General features: G+C 44.3%; 1 protein-coding gene across 6 annotated transcripts in view; it reads right to left on the reverse strand.

Annotated features, from left to right (window-relative positions):
• Window positions 1–24,511, reverse strand: part of FRY (FRY microtubule binding protein) — a 345,271-nt gene that overhangs the window by 268,435 nt on the left and 52,325 nt on the right. For 3 of the 6 annotated variants that reach the window (XM_088460248.1, XM_088460247.1, XM_088460243.1), the window contains exon 1: window positions 4,824–4,893. The exons of the other annotated variants lie outside the window; for them this stretch is intronic. In XM_088460248.1, the coding sequence (XP_088316374.1) occupies window positions 4,824–4,893 (70 nt within the window). Of the gene's footprint in view, window positions 1–4,823; window positions 4,894–24,511 lie in introns of those variants that run through there. 6 annotated transcript variants of the gene reach the window in all.

Below are 24,511 nucleotides of genomic sequence, written 5' to 3' on the forward strand. Positions count from 1 at the left end.
ACCAAAAGATATATTTTAACTAAGCAAAAATAAGTAAAATGTGAAGGGAAAGTCACAAACACAGCAACAGTTTGCACTACACAGATTAAATATATCAAATTTTTAGACAGTTGACTAATACACTGCAATTAACTTTTTTCTATTATTTTATTTGTACTGGGGGGAGAGGTACAGTATAGAGACCATGTAGGGATTTGATCAATGCAAAATCGCTTCTAATGTAGGCCAGCTAGCTTTGCATGGCTAAACCCGGTCTATTTGGGCATGACCAGCGCGAAAAAGGAATGGGTGTCCGGCACCGAAACAACAAGAATATCGCCCCGTCTGAAAGTAACAGGCGATCGGGCGCGGTAAAACAAATGAATCACTCCCAAAGACTGCAAATGACCATTCAAGGCATAGTGAGGCTACTCCTCGCTAAATATGGCGTATGCGCACTGGTGTGTCTAAGTACACAGAGCAGTGTAAAAATTAGATTTTATTCTGCAGGGCGAAATGATTACAATGAGATAAAGGGATAAAGGCGGCCCACTTCCAGGGCCGGTCCTTGCAGCGCAGAAGGGAGCACAGCCGGTTTCACTCTACAAACACGCTGCTCATTAGCACACATCTCGCAGAGATTGCGTCTCATCCTATATTTGTAACGGGACACATTTCATGCTTTCATTTGCACTTCGGTAAGCAGCACAATAGGTTGGCACATTTCTGTGAAAAGGGACGTTTAATTAGTTTGCATGTAATCCATGAACCAGAAGATCATACAGCAATGCTACACGTTTCATAAGAGCACTTTATCAAACCAATGAAATGACTCCTTGTATTGTATGTCCATGGGGGTGTCAGCAATACCGTCTATAAAAGCAGTAATGTTACATCGGTCATGCAATTTAGACAGATCTAACAAAAAAAAGATTAACGGTGCAGCCTCTCTTAAGTGAAAGAATAATTGCAATCTACTTAACACATATACCACTATTTAAAAATAATAAAATGAGTTTGAAACAAAAATAACAATCCCTAATATAACTGTATAAACGCCATTAATAATATTATTCTAATGAGTTGTTGGCAGGGCTGAAGATCCTGTGACACTTTTATGTGATCATTCTGAGCAGTGGCTGCCCTGAAAGTGGGCAGATGTTCTACAGTTGGATAATATCACAGAAGGCTTCCCAGGAGCACAGCGAGCATCCTCCTGCCAGTACCGGCAATGTTACCTCTCTCTCGAGTGATCTGCAGATAATGGTTGTTTGTACACACTAAACAACCATCATCTGTGCCTGCCCGCAGGTCCCGGCGACCAGGAGGCGTGTCCCGGCGGGCAGGGGGCGTGTCTGCCGACCGCTCGTACACACTAGGCCGATGGACAGATATGTCTGCATACTTGTCCATCGGCTGTGCAGCACAGCCAATGCGATATGTCGGTGAACGTCGACGTTCACCAACATATCGCGGGTACACACTGCTCGACGGGCACCAGATACATTGGCCGATCAATTGATCGGCCAATATATCTGTCAGTGTGTACCCAGCTTTAGAAGCTGATTGGTTTATTTCTTTATCTCTCACAATTTTCTCTCTCTCCAAGCTTTGATAATACCCCCCTAAATGTAACATATGTTTATTTATGTTATTCTGATATCTTTATGTTTTGTAACGGTATGCATAGACACTTCAATAATTACCCTTTCTGATTGGCATTTTGTGTACATATAAGGTTAGTTCCGCAGACATATTTAACAACCAAAATTATTCTTTTTTTTACAGTATTCATAAGTAATAAAGCAAAGCAACATCGCGCATTTACATATGATGCATATTATCGCTGTACTCTGATAAGCAGACGATTGTATGGATGGGATTATTACATGCCAGTAATATGACACTTCCTAACACCTTGGAAGGAACTCAGGGCCTGATTCAGCTTTGGAAACAGAGTAAGATATTGCAAGTAACTGTGAACCTGGACATACCATGTTGCAATGCAAGGGGAGCAAATACATACATTTATTTGCATGCAGGGTAAATACTGGCCGCTTCTGCATGTAACCCACACATACTGCACAGCTTTATCATTACACTGCAATTTAGATGTCAGTTTGGACACACCCTTCCCAAATCTAAATCTCTCTGCATATTTTAAATCTGCCCCCTGCAGTGCAGCGTGGTTTTATCAAGATGCAGAGTTACTTGCAATTTGTCCTCTATTCCCAAAGCTGAATCAGGCCCTCAGTCATACCATAAAAGTCCACCTAATGCGCAGAATGGGGGACAAGAATTAGGAGCTTATACTGACTGTCAGAGTGTTTTTAAAAATGTGTTTATGTCTTTTGTGCTGCTTAATCTATTTAAAAAACTAATAATAAAACTAACCTGCCCTATACTTTCAGGTACACCTTACTTTGAGTTTTAATCATTTTGCAAATCTACCTGAATAGGTCTGCTTCAGCATATAACCGCCTGAGTGCCATTAAACGTTCAGGTTGTGAAATTAAGAGCAAATTGAATTCCATTTTTAAGCATTCATCTAAAGCAGGGATGGGGATCCTCAGGCCCAGGGGCCGTATAAAGCCCCATAATCATTTGGTCTGGCCCTCTGAGCTTTTTTCTGCTAGCCTCATCTGGCTAGCACGGTGCCTAGAATGGTACCCTGCAGCCAGAATCTATGCAGCAGTGCCGCCTAGAGCACTCTTAGGATGCATCAGAAGGTCACACCGCTGCCCTTACAGCTCCCCGTAGCATCCTCAGGATACTCCGCGCATTGCTGTAATCACCGGCGATTGTGGCCCCACCCCTGTATGACACCACACGGAGGGGGTGTGACCTGCCCCAGGCCCTCGAATAATATATATATATGTAAAAATGGCCCTTGGCAGAAAAAAGGCTCCTCACCCCTGATCTAAAGTATAAGGAACTTTACAGCACCTACAGGGAATAGGAAATCCATATCCCCAATACAGATTTCTATTATAGGTTGATGCCAAATACATCATAAGGAGAACATTTATCCACTTTAAATTATCCCAAAGGTATCGGTTTCAATTCTCAGATCCATTTTCTATATCAGCGTCCACCAAGCAAGTATGGTCCGATCATAGCAAATGGTAAACTAATCCGATGTGACCAGTATGAATTTACACACGCACTGTATTACATCGCCACTAATAGGAAGAAGAGATTGCTGAATTAATTTTATACTGTAATGCAGTATGTATGGTTTGGTAGGGCTTAGTGGGGTTTTTTTTTTAACTTCTGTTTCTTATAAAGTGGAAATCTATTGTGTAGTAAAGATTACACTTTCATTGATCAGGTTGTGTGTGTTTACCAGCAACACGTTGTCAGAGTGAGCCCTTTCCACTAAATCCTACAGCAAAGTAGATTGGCCTGATTTGTTTGCGAAGTTCCCAGCAGGTTGTCCTTAAACCAGTCATATACCAACCTATTACATCACCAGGATCACCCCTATGTGTCACAGCAATGCACATAAACTATTTTACAGCTCTGAGTAATACCATAAAGTGCTAATATCAAACTCACAACACCAGCACTGCACACTGTCTCCTCTGACAATTCAATATTATTCAGTATTTTAAACTGCTCAGCACCTGCACCATACCCAGTCATATGAGCGGTTTTTATTTCACGTAAATAGAAAGAATATAAACAATAATAATAAGTGTTCTATTAACCTGAAACACACGCACACACACACATATATATATATATAACAAAAAAAGTCTAAAGAGGTAATGAAAACAGCACTCCTAAATGAATTGAACTCCAGAGTGTTTATTTAAAAATCCATACAATGTACAGCAACGTTTCTGGCAGCAAAGTTCAGCATGAGAAAGGGCACTTTGCTGCACGAATCGTTGCTGTACATTGTATGGATTTTAAAATAAACACTCTGGAGTTTAATTAATTTAGGAGTGCTGATTCAATTACTATAATATATATTATAAACACACACACACACACACACACACACACACACACACACACACACACACACAGTTATGGTTAGTGTTACTGCCTCACAGCACTGAGGTCGTGGGTTCGATTCCCACCACGGCCCTAACTGTGTGGAGTTTGTATATTCTCCCTGTGCTTGCGTGGGTTTCCTTCCACACTCCAAAAATATCCTGGTAGGTTAATTGGCTCCAAAACATAAAATGAACCCTAGTGTGTGCGCATGTGATAGGGAACAGAAATTGTAAGCTCCACTGGAGCAGGGACTGATGTGAATGGCCAACTATTCTCTGTAAAGCGCTGTGGAATATGTGTACGCTATATAAATAAAAAATCTCACACAGGAATGGCGGCACTCCAGACCAAATAAAGGAGACCACAAACTAATAACATCATCTTCAACGTGTCAGTGCTCTTTATTGCTTGTTCCTGATGAAGGCACCACAATAGAGACGTTGAAAAAGATGTTATTAGTTTTAAAGTCTCCTTTATTTGGTCCGGAGTGCCACCATCCTGTGCTGTTACTTCTTGTGTTTCTGACACTTTGTTCTGGAAGGCACCCAGTAAGTATACCTGTATACATCTGCGAGTGCCAGCATCCATCAGAGTGTGTGTGTATAGACACATACACACTAATTATATATATATATATATATATATATATATATATATATATATATATATATATACACACACACATACACAGTACAGACATTCACTACAGGATATGCTATATTGCATAAAGTACCCTACAGAATATATATATATATATATATATATATATATATATATACACATATATTGCATAGAGAGGAGATGGAGGGATGACAGACAGGATTGCACACTGTACTCACGATTACTCCAGGATTTCAGCAAATTTTTGATGCTGATTTCAAAGAAGCCGGAGTCCTGTTGGCTGGCCATGTCTTCTGCAGGTGAGCGGGCAATGGCCAGGAGGCAGCAGGTACAATGTAATGTGCCTCCCTGACACCGGCTTACAGTGCAAACTAGAGGTCAGCAGAGGAAATGAAGTCTGCAGATCTGCTTCTCTCCTTCCTGCCAGCGCTAGGTAGCCCTCATTACACAGACATGAGATGCTTGTCCTCTGCTCCTCCTTCACCCTGAGCTATGGGTTCTTCTCCTTCAGAGCAGGCTGCCAATGGCTGCATCCACCATGTCTGAGCGCTTCTCATCCTCCAGGACACCTTTTGTTCCATGGATGTCTGCAGGAAGCAGCGCTGTCTGCATGCACATTGCTGCTGGCTCATTCAGCTACCTATTATATCCTTATGGGGGGGGGGGGGGGGGGCGTCTGCTCAAGAAAGCGCAGCCCCGGGTAGAGTCTGGCTGTGTGCTGGCTTGCACAGGGTCTCTGCCGCCCGGCCGGCTCCAGTCCTTCCTCCAGTCCTCTCTAGCAGCAGCACTGCATCATGCTGCGGTAAGGCGCAGCTGCAGCACCCTCAGAGCCGCCCAGACTAAACCATCATCAGTCACTCAGCACAGTCGCAGAAGAGGAGCACTTGGCTCTGTCTCCTCTTCTCTGCCAGCTACTGAAAACACATCACATTTCCCAGGCTCTCATGTGCCCACCTTCTACTTACAGTATACACTACATATCACCCCCCCCCCCGACTCAATGATGCCTGATGTCTATTCATTATGCATAATAGGGCGTGGATTCAATGATTATTATCAGGGCCGGATTAAGAGGGCGCTAGCCCCGGGACCCCCACATAGGGTCGGTGTGACCCTGCCGATAACAGGTGCCCAGTGGCACCTGTGTTCCCGGATGGGGGCTCAGCTGCTGCGACTGTGTTCTACTGCATGCATGTATCCACACAGTCAGTGCTGCTTCATACAATGCAGAGTAGGAGTCCCAACTGAGGGCCTCTTTCAGAAGGGATCGCAAAACGCACACACCCGGTCGATTGTTGCGTTCTGCTCGTGTGCGAAACAGCCACTACGATTGTAGTGACTACGCAGACCAATCGCAGAGTGATTGACAGGAAGTACCATTTGTGGGTGGTGAGGGGGGGGGGGTTGGCGAAACGCAGGCGTACCAGTGCGTTCTAACGCTGTTTACAGGGGCGTGCATAATTAAACCCCTGCGACAGCATACCCAGCCTGAGCTTTAGATGCCGATAGGAAGTTTAGCAGTTTGTGAGCAAAGTCTGACCTGCCTTAACTGTGCGTGATGCTCCGATGTTTTCGCAGACTTGCAAAGTATTATGGATGTGAGTAAAGGGAAGTGGGTGTCTTTATGTTGTGCTGCAGCGGCATAGCGATCGCAGTCATTTGCATAATTTTGCAGCAGAACTACGTACACACTTGCTGCCGCGATCGCATCAGTGGTCCTTGCTAAATCAGGCCCGGAGTTCCCTCATCAGTGTCACATGACACATCACATCAGTGAGGCTGATACAGGGGACTAAGGAGCAGCTCTGCCGGAATCTGGAGGATGACAGGTAATCAGGAGCGGGGATGGAGGCAGTAGGGCTCCATGAGACTTGGTGGGCTCATTGTGGCTGGGGAAGGGGGGGCAGGCTCTGTGTGGCTTGAAGGGGGCGCCCACAATTTAGTTGCCCCATGGAGTCTCCACAAGCTTTACTCTGGCCCTGATTATTATATAGGGTAGCAAGTGCTCTGAATACCATATTACAGGCTACACACAATTTATAAAAAGAAGAACTTATGTGTGGGATCTGGGTATACCTCCCCTCTGTCCTGTGCCCTCACTTCTGTTTGACAAACAAAAACTAATTATAAAAGAAAAAAAATAATTTATATGTGGGATCTAGGTATACCTCCCCTGTCTTTTGCCTAAGAAACAATAAAAACGAATTAAAATATTTAATAAATATTTATATTTTTTTCAGGGCATGAATAAATAAAACCAAAACCTGTTCATAACAAATCCATAACCCCAATATATGTTGCCTAGGTTATGGGTTACACGGCTGATGACACAGTGTGCACTGTGTACCGTGCAGGCTTGGACGCTGAACCCTACATGCCACTTAAGCTGGGTACACACTGGGGGCGGGATACACACTGGGGCGGGATGCATCAATGAGAAAAATGCGGTCAAACCCCCGAAAATACGGGTTTGACTGCATTTCTCATATGCTTGGCTGTGGTGGGTACCCATAGAAGCCCAATCGGATCCCTCCCAGCACCGCCTGCGGCATGCGCAGGACGCCAGAGGGTCTATGACCCAGAAGCCCCTCCACCGCAAAGGGCCACTCTTTCGGAAGTGTATAGATCCCCTTCAGTTTTTGTACCCTGACATCATCAGCTACTGTCCAATGTCATTCCCTACCATGCACGTGGGCAAAGGGGGAACCGAAGCGTGGCAAGCGAAGCGAGGCCATGAGGGGACAACTTTCTTTTTTTGGTGAAATGAATGGGCAGGGAACCGCACTTCCGCCGTCACTGTATGTCACTTCCAGGTACAGACACTGAAGGAGAAATCTACCTTTCCCCGCTCTTACCGACAGAACGGTCTTATGCAGGGATCGTCATAGAAAAACGGAACACACAGGTGGCGCTACTATATGTGTAATAAGAAGCATAAAATATACAATTTATGTATTTAAATTGAATTTTAATAAAATATACAGAGTAAATACTCCCGGGAGTGTAAAAAACTACATATATTAATTTACACACCAGACATTATATATACACTGTAGATAAGGTAATACACCTAATAATTTGATAATAAGAAATTATGTTTAAAAGATACACAGTTAACACTAACGTTTCAGTCTCTTGAAAGGAAATAGTGTAGCCAAATAATAACATCTGATGTGCACACCAATAGTGACTGCAGCTTTCAGATAAGTGACAATACTGAATAGTATACACCGTGGAGGTTCTAAAAGCTCCTCATATGCCTCTATACTGTGAATCGGCAATTGGAATAAAATAGATAATGTGGAGACTCTCGGTATAGTACTAGTCAGTCTCTACACTTTAATTAATGTTCCAGGTGACACTTTGCTGTGTAGCAGCCAGGGGTGTATCTAGGGATCTGAGAGCCCCTGTGCCCCCTCCCCCCATAATTTCTGAATAATTACACTATACATTAAAATAAGTACTTAAAATGTTTCCCCCCCCCCCTGTCTCCCCAGCCAGCCCACGTTTCATCAGCCAGTACCTCCGTCTGTCTCCCCAGCCATCCCCCCCAGTAGTAGTCCCCCCTATGCTGCATTGCCCCCACTAGTAGTCCCCCCTATACAGTGCTGCTGGCGGCTCTGTTTGTAAACTGTGTAGGGCAGACCGCTACTCACTGTGGACTGCCCTACACTTCAACAAGGATCACAATTGCAAAGCTGCACGCAGGCAGCTTTGCAATGCGATCCTTGCAATCATGCAAGGTTACGGAGGTTGCAGTGCTGGGATCACGATCATCCGCGGTCGATGGTCGCGATGGTGGACGGCCGGCCACCTGAGTAAGCGTCTTATAATACTGACTCTTGGAGGTGGGCAACCATTTTTGGGAGTCGGTGTCTCTTCGGCCCCTGCCACATCATCAGGTTGAGCTGCATGTAGGGCCGTCTGACGATGCGGAAGCACGCACCACCCGTCATAGTGGGTACACACTGCATGATTTCAATGATTGTTCCAATCTATCTGAATCGGGTATATCGCTCAAAATATCGCTAAGTGTGTACCCAGCTTTAGAATTGGGTTACCCTTTGTCCCACTTTGTCCATCTCTCCTTCCCGATTGAGCTTCCTGAAGGCAGTGCACCTCTTGCTCCCAAAAATGGTTTCCCATCTCCAAGAGTCAGTATTATTCGATATATCCTTGCATTTATTTCACTTTCGAAGAAAAAAAATATTAAGGCTGTATTCTCTCTATCAGACAAAGTCATATGAAGCTCAAAAGTTTCTATTTAACTTATTGCTAGTTAAAGCAGTAATCTCACATGGAAGTTCTTTAGATAGCAATTTAGGTACTTTTTTTATTACTCATCAGTTTACTTAGCTGTATTTTATAAATCATCATCTCAGTCACCAAAGGGCACCTTCACTGCATCAGCAATGTGGATGGTTACTGTAAGGGGTTACATCGGATTTAGGGGAGAAAGTTGTGAAAAGTGATAAAATGGATGAAGATAAAGTACCAACCGATCAGCTCCTGTCATTTTTTTTTAAGCACAGCTTGTAAAGTGACAGGAGCTGATTGGTTGGTCCTTTATCTCCGCCCACTTTATCTCTCTCCAAGCAGGGACAGAGATATGGGAGACAATGGAGGAGCCTGCCGCCGGGCGCCAGCACTGAAGGGTCACCTCCTCCATTACCCACAATATATTTAGCCCACTTAGGGCTGTAAGTATGTACCCGGAGTTTACCGTCCCGGCAGCCCAATACATGGCACCTCTTCCTGGCACCTGAGAAGCCACCATAACTTGAGCAGAGCTCCATGTCAAACTATCAGCTGCCATCACAGTCTATCTATAGCCTGTCCCTACTCATTGGTGTCTCTGCTCCTCAGCAGATTCTTATGTCATGGTGACACGTCCGGTGCCTCCCCTCACCCACAACTCCCCGTCGCACTCCTCCCTGGCAGCAGTCCCGGCGCAAACCCCTCACCCGTAACTCCCTCTCCCACTCCATACATCTATCCTCTGTGCAATACAAGTCGCATTACACATAACGTGTGAGTGCAGAGTGACTCAGTAGCACCGAGCATCTTTTCTTGCAAATGTTTCCCTTCAAATGCATTATTTGCACAGCAATGTAAATGAGACATACAAGCAGCTTCTGCTGATTAAAATGCTATGCAGCATGCCTATATTCTGTGTGCGACTGTGTGTATATCTGCATGCGAAATGCTACATTACAATGTCAGCGGCTGTGACGGGGGGCACAAAGTTATAACTTGCCTCCGGGCATCTGGGATAAATTTACACCACTGTCTCCAAGGCTTAGTGCATAGACCTCTTAATCTTGCCCTCACCTTTCAAATAAGTTACAGATTGCCATTACAGATCCCAGTGCTGCGCATCGAATAGCCATCGGCCATTTCAGTAAAGGCCCCCAAACACGGGCGATTTGTATCTGATCCAATCTCACATACGATTCGATTGAAAGTTCTTTCCTTGATATTCTGTACGATTTGTATTTAGAAAAGGTACGATTGTACAAACGACCATACGATCCAATGTATTAAGATGTGTCACATCGTACTGTTCGGTCGAAATCCTTCTGCAAAACCATCTGGTCTACGATGCCGATACACGACCCCGGGGACGCACATCGCATCGTAATTGTGTATGAAAACACTACTTTTCAAACGATTGGTCGTTATGATCAGTCGAAAACGGCCATATCGTGTGAAAAATCGCCCCGTCTATTCATCTGCAGGGGCCAGGAAATCTATGTCAGAAGAAGCAGACTCTGCCCTCAACACGCCTCCATTTTGTAAAACGGTCACCGCTCCCTAATAGCTGCAGCATGTGATCTCGCAGACACTGATCGGCACATGTGCAGTACAGATCCTGATCGGCCATTATCAGGGTTGAACGTAAATCATTGGGTTTGCGAACATCTCTGAATTAGGCCCAAAGTACTTACACAGTAAGGCAGCCTGAAAATGGAAAGTGCTTCGATTCGATCGAGTGCCCAGATCTGACAAATTTACATTCTATCTACAGGATATATAAACATTTCCCACTGCAGAGGAATAAGAAAGAGAGTGCAAATGGGGGGGAAATAGGAAAAAAATGCCCTCTGACACCTTACAGAGACAACTCCCCCGTCAATACATTGGGACACATCTCCTGCAGATATCCATTTAAATAAATTATATTTTTAAGTCATAAGTAAGCTTCTTTACAGAAGATACGCGATTAGTCTAAATTCTCTAATAAGTTATAAATCACACACTTGACACATTTCTTGTATTTAAACATAAATTGGCAGCCAAATGTCCTAAATCCTGAAATATGAAGAAATGCTCTTTGAAGGTTCATATTTTCTTTGTATAAGACCGCTGTATTTTGTGTATTTATACTGAATCATCTCACTTTGTTAATTGGTATGAATAAAACTGGTAGATAATCCCATCGTCGCAGCCTAATGGAAAGTGATTTGAAATTCACAGACATCTGGCTGTACGGCAAATATACGCAGATATGCCAAGTCAATAACCTGTCCATTTGTTTGCTTTGAAGAAAGGACTAGCTATGACAGGAGGACAATTAGATTTGAGGACTCTTGTTGATCGTGACACTCAGATGTTTGATCATCTAAAACTTGAGAGTTCCTTGAGCTTAATTAGCAGAAAGGCAGCTAAAAGAATGTACAGTGTGTAGGGAATAATTGGTCAATAGATGGAATGTAACCGTTGGGGGGGGAAGAATGATTTATTGCTGTTCATATTTTGTTATATTCATTATTTAATTAGACTCAGGGCTGCCATCCGAAAATGTGGGTCCCAGCACAAATGAAACATGCAGAGCCCCATCCTTTGTCCTTCAATGCTCCTCCACCCACCAAGGCCCAATTGGCACACAGGTGTATTGTTGACCTCTGGTGTACAAAGAAGGTTAATGCTATCATGCCCGCCCATTATTGAAGTGCAACACAAGCCCCTTACATGCCATCAGGTCTCCCCACATGCCCCAGTGTGGTGTAAGAAGAAAATAAATGATGTGTGAAGATTGGAGAAGTAGAGTAAACAGATGGAATAATGGGATATAGAGGGATAAAGAAGTGACAAGTAAGCGCACGTTAGATGGGGCCGAAGCACACTTGGAGAGCAGGGGCACATATGGGCGATGGGAGAGAGGCACACTTGGGGGGAGCTGAGGCACACACATCAAAAACTAGAGATAGACACACATACGGTGGGAGGTGGTCATAAACAAAGAGCAGTATACATCACAGGGGGTGAGTTGCCTTTTATATGTAATTACATGGGCACATTCTCCCTGGACTGTACTTAAGGGTGCAGAACAAGAGGCTTTGCCAAACAAGAGGATACCAGGTGAGGAGAACTAGTAGTGGTGGGGGCACAGGCACACAGGGCAGCTTAGAGTGTGAACCGCTGCCTGTTTCTAAGATGGCAGCATGTGCACCTGGTTCAGCGGGTCCCCCAGACTCAGGGGGCCTGGTAAATGTGGCTCCCCCCTCACCCGTCTCCTGCAGCGCCAATGTTTCCAGCTGGAAGCCGCTGTCTCTCATTGACAGGACTGTCTATGAATGAGAATCAGTTTGTGTTTGGGATCATCAGCATCGATGGGGCCCCTCAACAGTCGGAGGAGAAGGAAGGTGGGGTCATAGTGAGCACAGAGTTCATAGGGGACTTCCAAAATCTCTCTGCTCATTACATCATGTTGTATAACTGTTGCTGCCATGGTAGTCAATATAACACTCTGGAAAATCTACTGACTTATAAATATCTAATTGACGTCTGAGAAAAAAGTTTAAAAAAAAAAAAAGCAAAAGGTAAAAAGGACATTGCCAATCTGCTGCTTATAGCCTACCACTGTATTTATTATTTGTATATATTTTTTACTCATTTTTATGGGATTGCTACTTTAAATAAGCATATAATGTATGAAAGCCAACTGATACTAACAATGATTTTGAGAATATGTAAACAGCACAGATTTTTGTATGTCTAATAAGCATGGCAAAGTGGTGAGAATAGCTTCCTCCCTCTCTGTTTTATCATTCATACCCCAAGTCTGGATATACAGTATATCACTACCACTCCTTCCTACTCGCCATTATTCCAAGTATTTGTCCTGCCATCTTTCTATGAAGTAAATTACTGTAGGAGAAAAGACAGGAAGTGTATTCAAGAAAAAAAAGTCATAAACAACTGTGAAAACAATGGTGATGAGCTGGAACATAAGTATTCAACCAAATATTTGTGCTGTTGTAACTTCTACACATAACTATGCATAGCATTTTTAGTCCTATGAGGAGGGTAGTGTGAGATTTTATGTATACATGTACGGGATGCAGTCATTAGGTCAACAATGACAATATCAACAGTTATGATTTCGACATTGTTAAAATGTCAAGCAGAATGTCGACATTTGAAATGCGGACACTGTCAGAATGTCAACACAAGGGTTAGGCTGCAGGACGGAAGGGTATAGGGATAGGCCCTAAAGAGAGGATTAAGGGGATGAGTAGGGATAGGCACTAGGGGTAGGGTTAGGCTACAGGGGAACAGTAGGGTTAGGCACTAGGAGAGGGTTAGGTTACAGGGGAAGAGTTGGGTTAGGCACTAGGGGGAAAAGTAGGGTTAGGCACTAAGGGGAGGATTAGGGTTAGGCACTAGGGGGAGGGTTAGGCTACAGGAGCACTTTAGGGTTAGGCCAGTGGTTCCCAAACTTTTTTGACTCACGGCGCCCTAGAGTATCAAAATTTTTCCACGACACCCCTGAGCCAAAAGTTTCTTGTTGAGAAATTGAGGAAAAATTAAATGAAAATTAAATGAAGTCAATTGTGCTTCTATGTCACCCTTAAATTCTGTCATGTGGTGGGTGACAGGGCTGCACTTCTTTTTGTTCACACATTCTTTGATTGGCATCCATTAGCACTGGTTTTGCATATCTGACTGAATAAAATGTATTTTACTTGGTACTGGATCACCAACCCAAGGCACCCCTGTAAGTGGCCTGAGGCACCCCAGAGTGCCACGGCACACAGTTTGGAAACCACTTGGTTAGGCACTAGGGGGAAGGTTGGGCTACATGAGCAGGGTAGTGTTAGGCTAGTTTGACACTTGGCCGGTTTCTTGCCGGGTGTGAAATATAGTAAAGAAGGGAGGCAGGGGGGTCCTTTCACACGGCCCGGGCACACAGAGCCGCGATAGCCGGAGTCTGGAGTTCTCTCCTGAACTCCAGCTTCCGGCTCTCCCCATGCGCACTATGGGAGAGACGTCATGACGTCTCTCCCATAGTTCCGAGGAGCAGCCGGGCGGACAGGACGGCGGCGGATGCAGGAGTGGAAATTAAGGTGTTTTTTTTTATATATAAGCGGCACTACAGGGGCATTACTTTACTATGGGGTCAGTACAGAGGTGACACTGTAGGGGCATTACTATGGGGTATTAATACTGTATATGGGCATTACTATGGGGGTATTACTACTGTATATGGGCACACTACAGGGGCATTACTATGGGGGAATTACTGCTGTGTATGGGCACTACTACAGGGGCATTACTATGGGGGAATTACTGCTGTGTATGGGCACTACTACAGGGGCATTACTATGTACACACACATATATATATATATATATATATATATATATAATATGTGTGTACAGTATATATGTATGTATACATACAGTGTTTCCCAGATAATAAGACACTGGTTTTTTTGTTTTGTTTTGTCAAAAAACTCCATAGGGCTTATTTTCGGGGTAGGGCTTATTTTAATTAACATTGACAGCATCATGTCCTCAGTCCTGCTTTATCCCCATCATGCCCTCAGTCCTGCTTTACAATTCTTTACTTACCTTTATTTTCTTTCTCTCTCTTTTTCTCTACTCTCCTCCGCGGCGCTGCTTTAAATTACGCTGTCACGCACGCCAGCTGCTGCGCGCTCACTGTGAGAGAGTGAGACGCTGCAGCTGTGATTGGATGCCACTGTTAAATCTTTAACAGCGGCATCCATTTCATGCAAGGGGCGGAGCTGGGGGCATTTTAGTGTAGCACAGGGACTGGACAAAATGGGGATTTTGTTAGGGCTTATTTTCAGGGCAGGGCTTATTTTGGACCGTTTTTCAAAAATAAGGGTAGGGCTTATTTTTGGGGTAGGTCTTATTATCAGGGAAACACGGTATGTATGTAAAGTATATATATATATATATATATATATATACACACACACACTATGTATAAAATATATTCACATACAGGAACACGCCGTGCACAGTACCCCACCATCTGAATCAGGCCCACAGCACGGTTGCCGTGTAATAACTAGGAGTATCCACTGAGCAGGACGGCTGCCGTGCTGTCCCTGCACAACAATGTTTCCTTTCACACACACAGGCTTGCGCCGGCCGGACTTATGCAGCTGCTGCTGCGCATGCCCAATAGATAAAAAAAATATATAAACACATTAAAAGCGTCTCAAAGCCGCTGCTTGTGAAAGTCACAGTGTCTGAAAACAAACGTCCCGCTACCGCCTGTTTCTTGCCCGGCCGGCCGGCCAAAACCGGCAAGTGTGAAACTAGCCTTTGGCACTAGGGGGAGGGCTAGGTTACGGGAAAGAGTAGGGTTACTAGGGGGAGGGTTAGGCTTCAGGGAAATAGTAATATAATAGATTGTTACTAGGTCAGGGTTAGACACTAGAGGAAGTAGTAGGTGGTTAGGGCCAGTGTACTCACCGGAATGCCACTCCATCAGATTACTCTGCCAGAACTGACAGTTATATGACCGCCGGGCCCCGGAAGACACCGTTGGAGCAGTCGGGAGCAGGTAAGTCACCGCTGGACCATTCTATCATGTCAACTTTTCATCATTGTCTACATGATGCACGTCAACATTATGACCATGTTGACATTATGAATGTCATCATCATATCATACCAAGCATGTATATTGTGCATGTGTAACTTGGCAAGATGCAACACCAACTTGAGAAGAATTTTAGGGGATGATTAATCAATTTATTTATTTTTTTTACTAAAATATTTTATTATTTTAGTATCACTTAAATGTATCAAAGGGCTTTTGGAGTAATAAATTTGAATTATTTTAGTAAGCAGATCGCATTTCTCATTACAGGTATGGGAAATGCGATCTGTTTCAGATTTACTAAAAGAAATTGTAAAAAAATACTGGGAGGGGACCCTGTGATAATAATGCTATCTGGATGGCATTAAGCAGGGTTCCCCATAGCTTCACCTACTCTAGCTCCCTTCCCTGCCTGCTGACAGGGAAAGCAGAGCCAGGAGTAGGTGTCTGTGATCATGCTGGCGTTGATAATAGCGGCGCTGGAATCCCGACCGCCGGCATCCCAATGGTAAGTATTAGGGTTAGAGGGAGAGTTAGGTACTAGGTAGGGTGAGGGATAAGGGTAGTCTATGGTGGATGGGGAGTTAGGCTGCGGAAGAAGAATGTTAGGGTTAGGCAACTTACCTTTGCATGTCGGGATTCTGACTTTTGGCATCCCATAGCCAAACCATCTGATAGACCACAGGCGAATCATGGTGAATAATAAAAAAAACAACAACACTTATCTTCATTCAGTGATCGGTGACCCAGTAAGCTCCTCAGTGACCCGCTCATCTGATTGGTAAACTGAGACGCTGTGAAGTCCTGGAGGCATCTCAGTTTGCTGCAGGGATCAGATGACCAGATCACAGAGGAGCTCACGGGTCACTGATCACGTGAACAGAAGTGAAAGCTGAGGGAAGTGGGTTTGGACGACCGGCGGCGCAGGCAGTCTCAGGGTGTTTTTGGCAAAAAGTACCCTGAGAGGTGCTTGAGTGCTTGGAGAGAAAGGGAATGGGGGGAGAGGATATGATGGGCATAGGGGGGGGGGGGGGGGGGAAGGGACCGGCAGCACATGCACAGTCTTCAGGTATTTTTTGCAAAAATACCCTGAGCAATAGGCAAACGCAGGGGGGGTTTCCATCTGCCTGGAAACACCCCTCCCCAGCCCACACCATGACCACAATAGAAATAGTAATATAATAGATTGTTACTAGTGCTGCATATTCTTCCCAGTATCACAAATTAAATAATCAGCACCACCTGTAGATCTTCTACCATGTATCAGACAGTAATAAATAACCTGTGCACCAACTAGGAGATCTGGAAAACATTCACGGTTAGGAATGTGCTGCTATAGAGCCCAAAATGTACATATATGTCCAGGGCAGTGCTAGGTTCGTCTGCTGCTCCCCCAGACTCCTGGACTTGCTCTAATGCTCTGGAATGGTGCTCACATCTAAAATAATTACATTGAGCTCAGGCAGGATGGTCCCACCTGCCGCATATAATGGGTTACTGTGATCTCTGGTCCTGTATATGCTGGAATTATGACACACAATACACTTTGTATGATGCATATTAAAGCTGGTTAAGTGCTTATTCTACCCTCTTCATGGACTGGCCATACTCGCTCTAAAATCAAGCATTTGGAAAGCCCTCTCTAGAAATCCTGCATTTGCCACTGCTGAGAAGTGCTTGAGTACTTGAAGGATATTTCCAGGGGCAGAGCTTTCTCTGATTGTGATAAATATGTCCGTTAGGGGCCTATTCAGCAAACGATAAATGGCCCAGTAAACATGGGGAATGCTAGTATCCACATATTTAGGTTACCAGGGCATTCATCATCAATGGACTACCTGATATTCAGTAGTTTTCGGAGTTTGCTTGCGAGAGTTTGCTTGGGAAGGAGCTCCAGGGATGCGAGTTGGATACGTAAGTATCCCTTGCAACGAGATGATTACTTAATCATCGGGGGACATCCGGGCACCCGATGATGAATAAACCCTTTAGTTTGCTATCTACATCAATCCTTATTAAACCAACTAACACTAAGTAAGTATATATAAATGTCTTCTGTTGATAGAGGGGAAACAAATGTTTAAATTTCTACTTAAAATATTTTTTTTTAAATAAAATGGCTGTTTTGTCCTCTTCCAGGCTACTGTTCAGTAAAACCAAAATATTGCTTTTTATTTTTATTTTTTAATTTTTTGTCCGATAAAAAATGACAGAGCCACAGATCACATTGGTAAATCACCAGTCTTTTTTTTTTTTTAAACAATAAGAGAAGAAAAGAGAAAGCAGCTAGAACATGGCTGGTAACATCACATAATACAAGCTTAACATCATAAAACATAACTCCTCTTGATTTTAGAAGTTTTGAAGATTACATAATGGCTGAGCAAGTTCTAAGAATGCTGCAGTTTGCACAGCTTCAAAGATATTCCAGAGTCAACTTTAAAGATTCAAGTTAGTGTGCCAAGAGACGGCGGAGTCCTGTACAGTGTTCTGTATGAGAGTACATAAGAAAGGGTGACATTTATTTATCCACAGGCCAAAGTTAAACACTTTATAGACCCTATAATAACAAAAAAACCACAAAGAGCAAAAGTAACAATATTTAGAACTGAAGGGCCTCATTTATCAACGAGTTTTATCTTATGCAACGAGTTTTAAAACTGGTGCTCAAGCCAATTAGCTCCCAACTGTCCATAGGGGGTCCGAAGAGGGGGCGTTCCCCCAAAAAATATTTTAAAGGCACGGCAGACGCGGACAGTCGGGAGCTATGCTTTATAGCAATAGCCTGCACGGCCCCTGCACTGCACGGAAGAGGAGGTGTAATGTGCAGTCTTTAAGTTAAAAGACCGAATATTATACCTCCTCCTCCGTGCGGTGCAGGGGCTGTGCAGCCTATTGCTATAAAGCACAGCCCCTGAATGTCCACTGCTCCAGCCCCTGCATGCCCAGCAACATGTAAGAGAGAGGGAGGCAGGTGCATTGGAGCAATTTTATGTTGCCCCCTCCTTAACATAAAATCAATCCGACGCCCCTGCAACTGTCAACTTTCAAACAGATGACAGTTAGGAGCTGATTGGCTGGAGCACCATTTATCATACGCAACAAGTTTTATTCTCATTGCATATGATGAAACTCATTGATAAATGGGCCACTCAGTGCTGCTACATATTTTGTGTACATTTTTGGACCAGTAATTTACAGCATTTATGCAGCCTGTAGCAGGGCCGGCTCCAGGGGTCTGAGCACCCTGTGCCGGCCCTTAACAGGGCGCCTTTACATTGCGCGTGGCCTAATTACCATAGGCCATGCCCCCTACGTGACGTTATGTGTAGGTTTGCCAGCATGGCACGCCTTCAAACAACATCAGGCTGGGGGGAGCTTCACTAGCTGGGCTTCCCCAAGCCCTCTCCAGTCACTGAATGGATGCTGCGCAGCATCCATTCAGACTCCGGGTTCCAGCACCGCCACACAGCTACAGCGGTGGGGGTCCCCAACCTCCCCATTTGACCACCCGCGGGCCACTTCGGCCCCATGTTTGGAACAGCTGAAATCAGGATGTTGGAGAAGAGTGCGCCCTCTATGGGTGGCGCCCCTGTGCGACCGCACTGGTTGAACACCCCTAGAGCCTGCCCTGGCCTGTAGATCTGGGAACCCATGACGGAATGGTTATGTGATCTGACTAATGACCAGCAGCAGCTCCTGCCCTCTTGTCTGAGTGGGGCTGCTGCCGCTGGCCTGGGCTCCAGCGCCTGCTCAATGAATCTGGCAGGTGCCGTGATCTACGCATGAGCGGAGGTGGCGCCGTGCATGCGCACGCCTAACACCAGCTTCTCTGGTCTGCATCAGTCCTGTAGGGCTGCCCGAAAGGCAGAGCAGCGGTTTCCACTGGAAGCCGCTCTCTGCTGATCGCTGCCCGGTCTGGCAGTCTGAGGGGGAGGAGACACCTCCCCCTGGCTGCCTGTCTTCAGCGTGACTGGCAGGTGGTGCTTCCAATAGGAAGCCACCTCCAGTCACAGTTAAGCCAGTGCAGTCACGGACTGCACTGACTCACTGAACAGTGGAGGATTTTACTGGGGGGGCTGCAGCCTCACAGCCCCTAGGTATGATCTGCCAGTGCTAACGACCCATGAATTAACATGTCACTTCAGCATATTGCATTACTTCTCAGATTTAGGGGCCTATTCATTAAACCTAAAAATTCTCTGGAGATAATTAGCTTTAGAACTCTCATGGAGTTCTAGCTAATTATAGGTGGAATTCATCATTCCACCTCTCCATAAGTATCTATTCCGAAAAGCTGTCATTTTTGCGATTATAGCTTTTCGGGAAATAGATACTTTTCCCTGCCTACACTACCTTATCGCATCTGGAAACAGTGCTGCACATGCGCGGTTACATCTGTAAAACCAGCGCATGCGCAGCACTGCCTACAGATGCGTTAAGTTTGTGTAAACTTTCTTGTGCTCTGCTGGGGAGCACACATGTCTGACCAGCCTCTGGAGCCTGAGGACGGAGCAGAGCGCCGGAGGGACTTGTCGGGGGACCTGCACACGCGGATACAGGTAAGTTTCACCTGCTATTCGCCACCTCACAGTGGCGAATAGTAACTGCATCAAATTCAGAAAATTGATAATTTTCGGAATTTGATGAATACCACAATTTCCACATCCCCATACTAATGTATGGGGAGTGTGGAAATTAACGCAGGGGAACTTAGCAAGGAGATATCTGTGATATCTCCTGTGCTAAGTGGCTACATGAATACCAAAATAACGTTATTTAAGGAAAATGTCCTTAAAAACGTTATTTTAGTGTTGTTGAATAGGCCCCTCAATCAACTATTTCAGGAGTTGAAAAAAGGTTTGGGTTAAACTATGCAATTGCTCTCTCGCAATCCACAGCATCATTTTATCTGTTTGAGTGAATAAGGGCAAATAGTCATCTAATGGAAAAAAATGTCTTTTATTATTGGGCAAATTGGTATTTATCTTGTATAGAAAGCCAAATACACACTATTATCTTGTATAGAAAACTAAATATTCTATATTTATGTCTACACTAAATTGCTTTGGCAGAGACTCTTTGGCTTGGCAGAGTAATTTATAAGGTCATCCCTGTAAACAGAACCTACTTTTATAAATACACCCAAAAAGTTAAACAGATATATATGGCCTACAGTGTGTATGCATGAAAGTCTTGCACAATGTATCATTTAAGATTTTTTATTTTTATATATTTTAATCAAATTTTTTTTTTAATATATGACTTTTATACAAAACATTTCCAGAAAAAAGGATTATTAATACACAGAATGGCAGTTGCTCAATCAATTAAATTTATTGGTCCATCACAGGTGCTTGTACGGAAGGGGCTAATCAGACCGACAGACATTTTATCTGGCAGCATGCCAGCCACAGATGTCCGCGGCATACACTGTGATATTACTCACAGTGTATTAGCCTGATATCTGCGCTCCGCCCCCAGGGGAGGAGACATGTTTCATGGGAAGGAACACAGGAAATGTCTGACTGTCAGCCGTGGCAGGGCATACACTACCCGATGCGGCCGACCGTTTACCCCATAATAATCGCATCGGACGGGCATGCTGGACAATCCAGCATGCCCATCCGAGCAATATTTAACCCTCGGTTGCCCGCACACATGCTACTTAACCCTCGGATCGCCCCGATAATTGTACCGTGTATGGCCAGCTTTACAAGTACCTGTGATGGACCAATAAATTGATTTGAGTAGCTGCCATTCTGAGTATTAAATATCTTTGAGGCAAGTATGGGATCAGAAGTTGGAGAGTATGCTGATCCTTGTGGTGCCATGTCAGAGGATCCTGGGCTGCTTCCCGGTGAGTTAGCTCTCAATTTTAAAAATATATATCAATGTGCTATTATCATGTAGCACAAGAAAACACATGAATATATGACCCAAAGTGGATGCTGTTATCATGTAGCGTAGGACCACCAAAACAGAGTCGCCTTAGTGTGGCTTTCCATATGTTTGCAAATATGTGTAACTAAAGGCTCATACACACTAGATGATGAGCCGATATCGGCAGCAGCGGGTCCGGCAGGGGTGCAGTCATCGGTAGGTGTACACACATATGCCGATGTCGGCCACGACGAACGACGGCATGGGGGGGGGGGGTTTGAGCGGGGCCATGCTGAATCCTGCAGCATGGCATCGTTAACGATATCCCCAGATTTGGCTGCATGTACAGCCGACTGGGGATATCGTTAACGACCTGCGGGAGCGTGCATCGGCGATCAGTCAGGGCATGCACACTGGACGATATGAACGATATATCATTGAACGATATCGTTAACTTTTATCTTTAGATCTCTGCATTGCTATTATTATGCAGTATGAGAATCTAATTTGCTGGTCCTTTGCAGTGTGCTGGGGAATTCTAGAAAGGTGATTATATCACTTTCATAACCGGGTATCAAATATGTGAGTGTAAGCACTCAGCAGAAATGGGAATCTCTGAGATTGGGATGGAAGTTTATTTTTTGGGTAGGATATTATATAATTTTGTATCTATATAGTTATTTTGTATTGCTGTTCAGCGGACATCCTTAAATTCTTGCGTGACCAAGCACTAGAATATTTCCTCCCTGCTTGCCAATATTGTATAATATTGTAGCCTGCTATCTAGCCAGTGTAGCCGCCACAGACTGGAAAGAGTTTTAACAGACTTCAAAGTAGTGATTTAATTATCCCAATGAGCAATGCTTTATCTGTACTCAGATTTTCTCCAGACACTGGATAGGCCCCCGATGCTTCTATTTAGCATGTTGTGAGCTCAGATAAAGTGTTTGTCATAGTGATCAATAGATCACTATTTTGAGATTGGCATAGATAACGCAGAACACAGAAACATACTGCAGGCACGACTGTAACTGCTTGTGAGAACAAAATAAAAATAAAGTGTGCTTTTTGTATTAATGTAGTCTCAGGAGCTGTAAAATGGCAGCAGATATGTAAATATAGTTACTTACAAATAATTATGTTAGCTTTCAACATTTCAGGCTAGATTTACTATTCAGCGGTTTGTCAAAGGCTCTGATCACCGTGGCTTTGATAGATGGATTTGAAGCAGCAATAGTAAAGGTGCATACACACACACGATTTTTGGAACGATTAACGATATTGTTTATCGTTCAACCGTTGAAAAAATCGTTCACTTTCTGAGTTAAAACGTTGAACGATTAACGTTCATGCGCGTTCACATTTGTAGTTTGTAGTTCAGTCAGACTGAACAACTAAACGATTTTCATTAAGGGAATATGTAGTTCAAAAGAATCGTTAATTACACTTTAAAAAATCTGACAAATAATCTGACAGAAAATCGTTCATAAAATTGTTGGTAACAAAATCGTTGTGTGTGTATGCAGCTTAAGTAATCCTAAACCAGGCTTGTTTAGTATTAATTATTATAACCGCTTGAAATCCATCAGTCAAAGCAGCTGATCATCGGCAGCTTTGAAAATTCAAGCATATTACATTTACACCTCCATTTTTGGGCTAATGTAGGCCAATAATTCATACTGTATGTGCACTTTCTTAGATAAAGATAGATGTACAATGCCGTACTAGGACATATCAGTGCCCTGAGCAGACCAAGCAGTGATTTGGGGGGAGATCCTACACATTTTAAAAAAAGTTTTAAATGTAACTATTTTGCTGATATGAGCAGCATCTAAACTAGCGGCTTTGAAGAAGTGTGTTGGTAATATAGTATATTTTCTACTTTTAGGTTATTAGTTCTTGATTAATGAAAACATTTTATATAGGGTTGTATAGTTTATTAAACTGCCAAGCTGTCTAACACTGCTGTGCCACTATGTTTACTAGATAAGTTATATTCTTTTAAACTGAAAAGCGTTTGTGCCGCTGCTCTGTCGCCTAGTTGAATTGATATTAATTATCAATTTATTGTACTGGTCTGTTACTCTGGCTTTAATTTAATTTCATTTTTTAATTTAATTTCATTTCCCTTGCAGATCGCCAGGGAAATGGTGTGGACAGCATTTTCGAAGTGATTTCCTCATTGTTCATGCGCGAAACACTGGAAAAATGGCAGCGGTGGCCATTTTCTGGTGTTTTTTGCAGCACTGACACACCCAACGCGGGACTTCGGAGAGGTAAGTTTTAGATAATATGAATGTAGGGTGTGCGGTGCAGGGCCCCCCTGGACCCGGGGGCCTGTGTGCACCGCACGCCCTGCATCCTTTATAGATATGCCCCTTGATTCTTTTAAACTGCCATGTGTTTGTGCCGCTGCTCTGATGCTTACTGTAGTTTAGCCAACCAGCTCGCTGCTGCCTTTGGCCAATATTGGTGAAAACAACATTGTGAGGTGGTCAAAATTGACTGGAAATTAAGGTTAATGATGTTAATAATGCTGTCAGAACAAAAACAGGTCCAAATTAAATGATTTCACCAGTTATCAATCTTTAAAGAAAGCCAAAACATTTGAGGGCGGTTTTCCCAAAACCAAAACACAGTGCTCTCTCTAAGGGCTCTATTTATTAACATTATTTTTACTAAAATAAAGGGAAAAAGGGTGTTTTCACGGTATGCAATTGGGAAGCCGACTGCCTAAATACCGGCAGCCGGCTTCCCGACTGCCATATCCCGGCAAGGGTGAAATGCCGGGCGCCTAGATATAGACGCCTGGCATTTCTCCGACGCCGGGAGACCGGCGCCCGGCATCCCGATCGTAGTGATGCCGGGCGCCGCGAGCGGACAGCCGCGGGGGGGGGGGGGAGGGTTAGGTTTAGGGCTCCCGGGGGGGACTTAGGTTAGGCACCTCCCCGGGAGGGTTAAGCTAGGGGGAGTGAGGGCTAGGGTTAGGCACCCCGGGGGGGGGGGGCTTAGGGTTAGGCACCCCCCTGGGGGACTTAGGTTTAGGCAGCGGGGAAGGGGGTGGTTAGGGTTAGGCACTTGGGGGGGAGGTTAGGGTTAGGCACCCCTAAGGAGGGTTAGGGTTAGGGGGGTTAGGTTAGGTTAGACAATACTTACCTATC

This window comes from Taudactylus pleione, unplaced genomic scaffold (genome assembly GCF_031769625.1).
Source record: "Taudactylus pleione unplaced genomic scaffold, aTauple2 ptg000043l, whole genome shotgun sequence".
In the NCBI taxonomy this organism is placed as follows: Eukaryota; Metazoa; Chordata; class Amphibia; order Anura; family Myobatrachidae; genus Taudactylus; species Taudactylus pleione.